The sequence below is a fragment of the Ochotona curzoniae genome, unplaced genomic scaffold (assembly GCF_017591425.1).
Source record: "Ochotona curzoniae isolate NIBS_2020 unplaced genomic scaffold, NIBS_Ocur_1.0 contig_2235, whole genome shotgun sequence".
Lineage (NCBI taxonomy): Eukaryota > Metazoa > Chordata > Mammalia > Lagomorpha > Ochotonidae > Ochotona > Ochotona curzoniae.
In genome coordinates, this window is record NW_024465384.1 from 3082031 (window position 1) to 3092549 (window position 10519).

The 10519-nt window shown below is 49.9% G+C and overlaps 1 protein-coding gene across 2 annotated transcripts in view; it reads left to right on the forward strand.

The window, feature by feature from the left end:
• The window catches only part of IPO8 (importin 8), a 57789-nt gene extending 48981 nt beyond the window's left edge, over positions 1–8808 (forward strand). For both annotated transcript variants that reach the window (XM_040972228.1, XM_040972229.1), the window contains 3 exons: positions 3213–3407; positions 6020–6136; positions 6959–8808. In XM_040972228.1, coding sequence (XP_040828162.1) covers positions 3213–3407; positions 6020–6136; positions 6959–7056 — 410 coding nt within the window. In that variant the 3' untranslated portion in view covers positions 7057–8808. The remainder of the gene's footprint in view (positions 1–3212; positions 3408–6019; positions 6137–6958) is intronic.
• The last annotated feature ends 1711 nt before the right edge of the window (positions 8809–10519 follow it).

Genomic DNA, 10519 nt, shown 5'->3' on the forward strand with positions numbered 1-10519 from the left:
TGGAGAGTGATCAGAAGGGGAGCAGCTAGGGCTAGGCACTCATGTGGGATACCTGTGCCACCCACGTTAGCCTGCTCCTCCACCATGCTGGCCCGTTTTGTACTTCTTGACACCTGTAACGCTTCGTGACTTTTTAAATGGCTTAGTGGCTGTTGTTGTACACTGAGAGGTGCATTTGTAATAGCATCAAGTGCTCCTGACTACAGTTGCAACCTCGGGTTTCCTTGTCTGCTGCTTCAGGGAAGCAGCAGCCAGAAGTTCAAGGAGCTGTTAGATGAAGGGCAGAGAATCAGGACAGTCCACTGGTACAGTGTCTGGTATTTTACTTTGTAAAGTTTTATTTTATTTGAAAGGCAAAGTGATAGAGAAAGGGTGGAATGGCACTGTTCATCTGCTGACGCGCTGTGCACGTGGGTCTGGCTGATGCTGACTGCTGGGGACTCTGTCGCCATCTGCCATCTGGGGGATGGGACCCCAAGCCCTGGGCATCAGCAGGAAGCTGGCTTGCAAACATAGGGCAACAGGGATTGAACTGGCTCTGAGAAGAGATGCAAGTGTGTCCTAAATAAGGGTTTAACCCATTGCATAATGAAGAGAATAAACTTTGTTAGAGTCAAGAACATCAGACCTTTATTTTGTTTAATGCTAAGATTATAAAACAAATTACAAGAAGCTCGGGATGTAGCTTTGTTTGTCATCTGATTAAAAACAGATCTGTAACTGAGCGAAGTCAGCATTCTTGCTAGGAAGTGTACAGTTAGTCTGCTGAGTTCTGGGGCAGCACACGGGGTTGAACGCGCCTTCCGCTGTGTCCAGCCACAAAGAATTGTAATGCACCCTCCTCCCCAGGTGAAACGCAGCTTCGTATTCGCTTTTTTTGAATTCTAAGTAGGCCTTTTGAAGTTTAAAAAAAATTTAAAAATAAGACTTTTATTGGAAAGACAAATTTATAGAGAGGAGAGACAAAGATCTTCCACATGCTGGTTCACTCCCCAAGTGGCTGCAACGACTGGAGCTGAGCCGATCCAAAGCCAGGAGCCAGGAACTTCTTCCGGGTCTCCCACACGGGTGCAGGGTCCCAAGGCTTTGGGCCGTCCTTGACTGCTCTCCCAGGCCACAAGCAGGGAGCTGGATGGGAAGCAGAACAGCCAGGATATGAACTGGTGCCCATATGGTAGCTTGGTACTTTAAGCAGAAGGATTAGCCAGTTGGACCACTGTGCCAGCTCCTAGAAATTATTTCTTTTTTCTTTCACAGGAGAGGGACAGGACAAGGAGAAGGGAGAGGGATGAGAGAGACAGAGATAAGCAAGAGACTTTTCTTTCATCCTTCAGCTTGCTCCCCACATGCCCCCAACAGTTGGGTCTGGGCCAGCTAGTAAGCCAGGAGTGTGGAACACTGCTCAGCCTTCCCACATGGGTGGCTGGAGCCTAACACCTTCCTCTTAGTGTGTGCATTAGCAGGAAAGCGGAATTGAGAGTGGAGTGGCTGGGCTTCGTAGTAGAGTCTCCAGTATGGGTGCATTAACTCACTGTGCCTACTGTATACCAGGAGGTGTTAGTGAAAGATGTTGTTTGCTTGCCGTCAATTATAGAATTAGTAATCTTTTAGAAGATTATGATACTCTCTTTTATGTTTTGCTTTACTAACTTAACTCTTTGGCTTTAGAACTAACAGGATTTGAAGGAAGGTTTTTTAGGTAATAGCCCATGCTTTTTTTTTTTTCCCCTCTAAGATTTATTTTTATTGGAAAGGCAGATCTACAGAGAGGAGGAGAGACAGAGAAAAATCTTGCATCTGCTGATTCACTCCCCAAGTGGCTGTAGTGTCTGGGGCTGAGCTGATCTGAAGCCAGGAGCCAGCTGCCTTCTGCAGGTCTCTCACATGGATATAGGCTCCCTTTGGGCCATCCTCCACTGCTTTCCCAGGCCACAAGCAGGGAGCTGGATGGGAAGTAGAGCAGCCGAGACACAAACCGGCACCCATATGGGATCCCAGCACATGCAAAGTGCGGACTTCAGCCGCTAGGCTACTGTGCCAGGCCCAGCCCATGCTTTCTTGTTGATTCATATTACATTGTAGAATGATTGGCTAGCAATGATATATCTTGCTGTTTTTGTAATGATACCTTTGCTATGTATTTTTCCCCATGTATTTGGTTCAGAATGGTGATGTCTTGCCTTCCCCCTGGATTCCGGGAAGAGCCCTCACCTTCAGAGTTTGTGGACCATTTTGGTTTTTTTTTTTTTAATTTTTTTTTTTAATAAAATTTATTTTGACATTCTTTACATAATTAATTAGGGTAAGAAGGTTCAAGGGCTACAGGAAAGCGGATAATACTAGTATGTTTTCCATATTGTTACCTTCATGTTTAAAGGGGGGTATTAAGGGAGGAGGCCCACCCAATTTCCCACCCTCCCCAGGTCCCGGATGTAGGGCATGCTCTGAGGTTCTTGCTCAAGTGGTTTTGACATTGCCACAGTTATGAATCGCTGCCAATCTTGCCACTCCAAGCGCTATGAGGTCTTTGAAAAATCCACTGATTGACATAGTCCATCATAGCTGAGATGGTTGGTTGCCCTGTTCTGTCTTCTCTTTTCTTGTGGACCATTTTGAATGAGCAGTGCCTGGGCTGGGTTTCCTGTAGGCTTTTTTCACTCCTGCTGCTGATCTGACTTCTCTGCCCTCCGTATTCCATCCCGTCCCCAGGACTGGGCTCGCTGCTCCCAGCAGACCAGCGTTGCAAACAGATGCAGAATCCAAGGGGTTAACGCGGTTTTTCACTTTCCTCCTCATGTATCACTTTTTCTCGTTTTTGTGTTTTGCTGTTTTCAGCAGTGACCTTATCACTTAACCCTTTCTGAACAGTTCGTGGTCAGCTTAGTTAATTCTGTGGAGACTTGAATTGCTAACGGGAAGCTGGAGTGACCGAAGACCCATGCACATACTTTCTTTGTGAAAAATTAATTTGGGAATTTGCTATTAGGCACTCACAGTATGACAGTAATATGCAGTTGGGCCTTCGTGGGGCAGGAAATTGCTTTCATTGAGAATACAGCCATTCTTGATCTGCCATATAAAGTCTATCTGTTCATGATTTCAAGTAGAACTTCTGGTTTCTCCATTCCCAGGATATCTTTGTGAGTGTGTTTAAAGCTGTGTCATTCGATCGCGGCGTGTTTTGATCTGTTTTGGAATGATTGTATTCCCAGAGGAGATTTCCAGTGATGAAGAGGAGACGAACGCGAGCACGCAGGCCATGCAGCCGAGCACCGGGCGAGGGGAGGACGAGGACGAGGAGGAGGAGGACTGGGACGACGAGGTCCTGGAGGAGACGGCCCTTGAGAGCTTCAGCACGCCGCTCGAGTGTGTGGACGAGTATCAGTTTTTCACGCAGGCTCTGCTAAGTAAGTCTTTATTTCCTGGATCTTCAGACAGTTTTTGTAAGCTCTGTGCCTCTCTCTTATGAGTTGTTTAGCTGTCTACTCCCAAATTGGTGTGGACTCTTTAAAACCACTTGCTTTTTTTTTTTTTTTTAGTTCTGAAAAGGCCCAGACATGCACACTGGGAAAGCGGTTAGTGTAAGCAGACCAGTTATGGCCCACAGCGGGCACTGCCATCCCCACGAGGCAGCCCGCAAGCCCCAGGTTGTTGCCATGCGCGTGATGCCAGGCAAGAGCATCACGTACAGGGTTCGTTCTCTGAGCTGTCAGTGCAGAGGCGTTGATGCGGGGCAGAATACGGTGCGGCAGGTGCATGTTGCCCGCAAGCTGCGGTCCTGAACCTGTTCGTGTCCTTCTGCGGGAAGGATTGCAGACTAGGTGCAGTGAGAGAGTGACCTTGGGCCCCTAGGTGCTCTCCAATTTTATAGTTACAGGTTTCACAGGAAATGTGTTGGAAGCTAAGGCGTCCAGAACACAAAGGCCCTTCCACCAGTAAGATGAGCTATCCAGAATATAGAAATCAGAGACATAAATGGAATGCTTAAGGAAAAGGAAATAATAAACCAGTGGAAATATTTAGAAAATTAGTATAACTTTAAATATTGGAGTCCATTTTTTTACAAGTAAAATTAAGTTAACCTTATTTTGCTTTTATTTATTTGAAAGCACAACAGGAATATTGCTTTTTCCTCCACTGATTGACCCTGCAAATGCCCTCCTGACCAGGGCTGGCCTGGACTGCAGCCAGGAGTCAGGTGCCCTATCCAGGTCTCCACACAGGCACTCAGGCTCCTAGCTGTTACCTGCTGCTCACCAGGGACAGTGGCTGGCCACTGAACTGTAGCAGAGGTGGGCCTCATCCCAGGCGCTGATGTGTGGGATGTGGTATCCCAAGTGGCTGCTTAACCTGGCATACCACAATACTGTCCAGAGAAAATTTGGAATAGAGAAATCCTATTCTTGTTACTGGTTTTATGCTGATAGTATTTGATTTCTGAGTATATTTTTAATATTTTGCAATTAACATGAGCATCCTAGTGTAGAAAATATTGTTACTAACAAGGCAGTCCTAGCATAATGGCTTTGTTCATTGTTGGAAAGGTAGCATTAGTGAATATGAACACCCTGTGCCTGTGCAGAAATGTGGCTGGACCAGGCAGAGGATGCGGGGAGAGCTACCCGCAAGCTGAGAATGTAGAATGAGAGAGATCGGATACTTCAAGGTGCTATGTGGTTGCTCTGAGTTGCTGGTTTCCACATGTGGCCGTGCAGCGAACTCACTCAGCTAGCTTTCAGATCTTAGCTGGAGCTTCTGAATACGGACCGTATTTATGAAATTCCCTTTAAGGGACTGGTGTTGTGGCTTAGTTGGTTAAGCAGTCGCCTGTTATGCTAGAATCCTATATAGGAGTGCTGGTTTAACGCTTGACTGCCACACTTCTGTTCCAGCCTTCCTGCTGATGCTCCTGGGAAGGCAGCAAAATATGCCCGAGTCGCTGTGCTCCTGCCACAGTGTGTGAGAGCTGGCTGGAGTTCAGCCTGGCCCAGATCGTTGGTTAATCTTAAAAAAAGCTCCTCAAGTAATAGGCTGCCAACTTTGGACCAGTTTAGAGAAGAGCCTCTTAAAATCTCTGTGGAGGAACAGTAGGGCTGGTACAGCAGCCTCGAATTCCAACTGAGCTGGGCTTTGCCCCACTGCCAGGGGAGGGGTGCAAGGCATGACCCTGGGGGTGTGGTAGTGTTTACTGCAGGAGAGCTAAGGGGGCTCAACATGGGAACTATGTATCACGAAATGAGTTGATGAACATTGAGGTGTCAGGGCCCTGGAGTGGGAGGATGCCATTTGAAAGGAGACCCAAAGGTAGAAGTCATGAAAAAAGATAGAGAGGATTGGATGAGGAGAGGGCAAGGTCAAAGGTGTTAGGGCTGTGACTGGCGTGTTGGCGTAACTGGGTAGTTTTTTACCTACTGGCACCAGCATCCCATATGGGCACCAGTTTGAGCCTCAGTTTTTCCACTTCTCATCCAGCTCAATGCTGATGGCCTGGAAAGCCGTGGAAAATGGCTCGAGTCCTTGGGCCCCTGCAACCCACATGGGAGGCCCTGGAAGAAGCTCCTGGCTCTGAGCTTTGGACTGGCCCAGTTCTGGCCATTGTAGCCATTTGGGAGTGAAGCAGCGGGTGGACTATTTTTTGTCTGTCCGTCTCTCTGTCTATAACTCTGACTTTCCAAGTAAAATTAGGATGTTAGGGCTTACAGTGGCTGACTGGGAGGCTAACAGAACTTACGGTAGGGGGGTGGAGAGTGAAGGGACCGCGGGAGGAAATCCAGCATATCTAAGATGCTAGGAGGCCTCGGGAAAAGCCTTACCTGCATGTTGTATCATGTTCCTGCCGTCTTTGGCCACCGGGGAAAGCTCAGCACCAGCTGGGCCTCCGAAATAAAGCTTGGTGGCAGTAAGCCTCGTGGACGACATCATATTGTACTTTGATCAGGCTGCTAAGTTCTCTGAGATCACATTGTCACTGGGCCCTGTCCCCTTTTCCCCCTCATCCACCACACCCGAACCTCGACAGCCGTGCAGCATCGGGACGCTGCCTGGTATCAGCTGCTGACGGCCCCGCTCAGTGAGGACCAGAGGCAGGCGCTGCAGGAGGTGTATTCCCTGGCAGAGCACCGGAGGACAGTGGCAGGTGAGCGCCTGGGGCCCCGTGCCTGGAGTCAGCCCAGCGTGAAGGGCAAGCTGGCCCCTGACTGCCTCCTTTGCAGTTGTTTGAGGCCAGCCCTGCACAATGCAGAGAGCTGCTTTTATTGTCTGGTTGCTCTTCCGGGTTACTCCTCATCCTGCCTTAGTTCTGTGGAGACCTGTGCATTAGTCTGGGTCTCCCCGTGATGCTGCTCTTTCCCGTCCTGCACCTGGTTCACAGCCACAGGTAGAAGAGGTGGTCACGTTGTATTCCCAGTGGCCCCCTGCCCCGGGGATCCTGGAAGTGAAGTTGTCTTATTTGCTGGGCATGATGTGGTAATTGCTGCTGGTTTCCAGCTTGGAAGTTGGCACAGTTGCTTTTGTTGAGGTTGCTATATGTGGTCATTCCTCAGTTACCAGGGGGCAGGAGTTGCGATTGCTAAAATCCCTCAGTAGGAAACATTGGCCTCGGCGGCTGGAGTCCATGCTCTGGCTCTGCTTGCTGCCCGCAGGTTCTGCTGGCACAGGCTCCGTGGCAGTCTCGGGGGATGGGAGGCCTGGGCCCTGCAGCAATGGGCACCACACAGTCAGTGGGATCCAACTTTGAGACTTAATGTCAGTCCCTGATTTTTTTTGTGGCCAGGTTTTCCCTGACAAACACTTTAACTGCTCTCCCTTCCTGGCCTTGGGGGTATTAACTGTTCACATTCAGTTTCATGGAATAACCAGAAGCATGAGTCTCACTCCTTCACTGTTCCATGTGTGCAAAGGTTCAAGTCCATTCACTTTAAATCCTCTTCTGTTTCTCCCTTCTTTTGGAAAATGCTAGAAGCCAAGAAGAACATTGAACAGCAGGGAGGCGTCACGTTTGAGAACAAAGGAGTCTTGTCGGCATTTAACTTCGGGGCCGTGCCCAGCAGCAACTGAGGCAGGGACAACGCAGAACACATGCTGGCCACGATGCCCTGGGCACCAGAGTGTGAGTGCCAAGGGCCGGGAGTCGGGCGCTGCAGCATGGGGCGTCCTGCCTTACTGGGCCGGGCTGCACCGCACCTGGCTTTAGGCAGCACTTTGCCCTCTCCCCCTTGGACCTTCCTCGCCTCACAGTCTGCGTTCTGAGTGGCCACTGCAGTGCGGGACGAGCAGCAGAGTGGCGGGTCGAGGAGGACCCAGTGCAGAGCTGATGCCCCCGTGGTGCTGGCGACCGGCGTGGACTGGGAACTCCCAGGTTCTGGCCGGAAGCTCAGTGGATGTGTGCGGATAACAGTGCCTTCTGTTGTACATGAATTATCAGAGTTCTCTGGTGTGCATTGCAGATGTTTTTTTAAGCCGAAAATGTGTTTCTAGAAACAGTGTGAACTTTGGTTCTATGTCGGTGTGTTCTGCATCAGACCCTGTGAGTTTACTGTAGTCACCACGAACCTGTGGCTCCACAAGCCTCGCGGTCTTCTCTGCTCAGCCCGCCGCCGGAGCGCTCAGGGCTTGCAGCACACGCACTGGCCCTGGGTTTTCAGATGTTTTGTGGCTTTCTTAACAAGTGTCTTAGCTCCCGCCCTCCCCCACTGTATCTCTGCCTTGATGATGATTTTGGGGTTAACCATATGCGTATCAATTCCGTTCATAACCTGGTAAGTGCAGGACTCGGCAGCCTGTGGCCTCGGCCCTTGGGTCACTGGAGGCAGCCATGACTGCAGGTGCATCCTGAATCTGGGACTTCCTGTACCCTGATGAGTTTTCCTAAAGCACATTGAGCTTCCAGGGAAAGGGGCTGCCTGGTAACCTTTGTCCCTGGGAGGGGGCGTGCATCGTCGGTTCCTTGCCATTCCAGCTGTGTCGGACCAGGGTCCAAAGCCTTTTGTAATGATACATTTTTTTTTTCCCTAGCAAAACCCAAACCAATCTGATGTCTTACTTCCTCCCATGAACATTGCCTCCTGCCTCCTTGGTTTCTGTCTTTATTGCAGGTCAGTTCTCAGGGGGTCCATGCGACGGATAGCTGTGTTCTTGGGGAGCTCCTGCCCTCCTGCAGCCTGGGAGACAATGTGGGTGGAGGCCACACCTGTTCCAAACTGGCTCAAGACCCGGATCTGGGCAGCAGCATCTTTGGCCAGCAAAGCGACACTGTCTCTTGCGCATGGCATGTCACTGGGTGTGATGCGGTGTTTCCGTTTTTGTGAAAGGCCTGCAGCTTGACGCGCCCATTTGTGTCTGGAGAAAATTTTTCCCAGGTGCTTCCCTTACTACCAACCATTATAGTCACATTAACACTTTTTAAAATGTTAGGTTAAATAATTCTTAATTAAAGAGGCCGTGCATTTCTTTGAAGGAGCACAGCCCCTTGCTGCCTTGGCCTCCCTTCCCAAGGCCTCGGGGCTGAGTGGGGGAGGCAGAGGGACGTGGCAGTGGGGCATCCGAGAGGGCTGCACAGCTCTGTACTCGTGCCATACACGCCGTGGTCTGGCCTCACGCTGGAGTGAGGCTTCCGATGGAGGTCTCGCTCTGCAGTGCGTGTCTTCGGCAGTGGCACGGGGAAGGAAGCTCTGATGTGTATCCCCTCTCGTGTTTCAGAAGCCAGGTTAGTGGTGTGGTTTGTTACCAGCAGTGCTAACCTGATGACCTTAGAAATGCAGGAACTCATATGAATGTACTGTAAAATAAAGTGTGGGCTGATTCCCAGGAGCCTGGGATTTCCTGTGTGATGTGTTCTTTTGCAATGCGGAGCTTCTCTAAGCAGGTGGTCGGAAGCCATCTGGATGTGTTCCTGACTTCTGGGGACTGCAGCAAGGTGACTTGGTATGGGACAGTGATGGGGGCTGAGCAGCAGCAGTGTGGGGAGTGGTGGGAGCCAGAGGCCACCTGATACCCTGGGTGTGCCACGGGGGAGGACAGGTCCTGGACTCGCACCAGGACCCAGAGGAGAAGCAGAGGTGGCCAAAATGGAGCCACCTGCTCGGGGCTAGCATCACATCATGCGTAGTCAGAACTAACCTGGGACATGCTGGCTTTCTCCTTCTCAGCACTGGCCTTGTATGACAGACCCTTCTCCAGGACCTTGTTAAGCAGTTGAAAATCCCTAAGGTAGAAAACACTTGTTCTAAATTGTCATTTGGATGATACAGTGAGCCATAGCAGAGTTTTCTCTTGGGCAAAGGAAGCTGAAAACTCATCAAGGTACCCAAGAGGAGCTTGTCCCCTGGTGAGCGGGGCTGCAGACAGCGGTAAACAAAGGCTTCTCTAAGACCTGAACAAGCAGAGCGCTGGGCGCCCCGGCCTGTCATGTGGTCGGAGGAAAGGCACATGAGCAACAGGAGACCTGTGGCTGGGTCGGCAGGACAGTGGTGCTAGCAGCGGAGAGAGCCGTTGGGGTTGGGCGGGGGGCTGCACAGGCTCCTAGCAGGGTATGTGAGAGGAAGCCCACCTGGGAGCTGCCCCAACTTGCAAAGGATCTGACACGTAGGTGGGCACTCAAGACTGGGAAATCGAAGATGTCAAGATTGACAGAATTTCCGGATTACTCATGTCGTCAACATTGGTTTTGTAAGATCTGACATAGACGACGATAAGGTGATTTTTGGCAACTGCAGTTTCTTTTAGTGGGTTTCTTTTATAGTTCTGCTTCAATTGGCCGAGGTTTAATTTTACCCATTCCCATGAAAGCAGACCTTTTCAGCACTTGTAGTGTTCACACTCAAGTAAGATAGCTGCACCTTGGGTTCATTTTTCGCCATGCTTCCAGAACCCACTCTCCACATGAAAGTTATTGCGTGAGTCTTAAAGTCACAGGAGCACCTTGCACAGTGCCCAGCGTGTTTCAGAGCAGTCTCCATGATTCTGAATGTGAGTAGCTCCTTCCTGGTCCCAGGGCAACCACCATAGCGCAGAATCAGGAACTCTAGCAAGAAAGACACCCGAGGTCCTGTGCCAGACCATGTGCTGCTCCATCATTACATTCCAAGTTCTGCTCTTGACCAGGTGCTGAAACCCTTCATAATGGGACCGGCTGAACATCGAATGGAAATTCTTTGTCATATATAAGAATTTTCTTTAGGATTGGTTCAGGTCTTCTGGTTTAAATTCTTCTTGGTTCCTGTCTTAAGCCTGGGCCAGCTGTGGGCATTGCAGCCATCTGTGCATCGAGCTAGCAGATGGAAGATCTCTGTTACTCTAGCTCTCAAATTAGTAAGTAAGTAAATCTTTATCCCCCCAAAGCCCAAACATACTACAAAGATGCAATAGCCAAAACAGTATAATACTGACATAAAAGCACGGCACACAGCACCTTTATATCTCACCATGAATAAGCTCTTAAAATGGAATAGGCTTCAATGTAGGAAGTAAAACAGCTATTAGAAGAAGACAAGGAGGGGGAGGGGTGGGGGGAATCCCACTA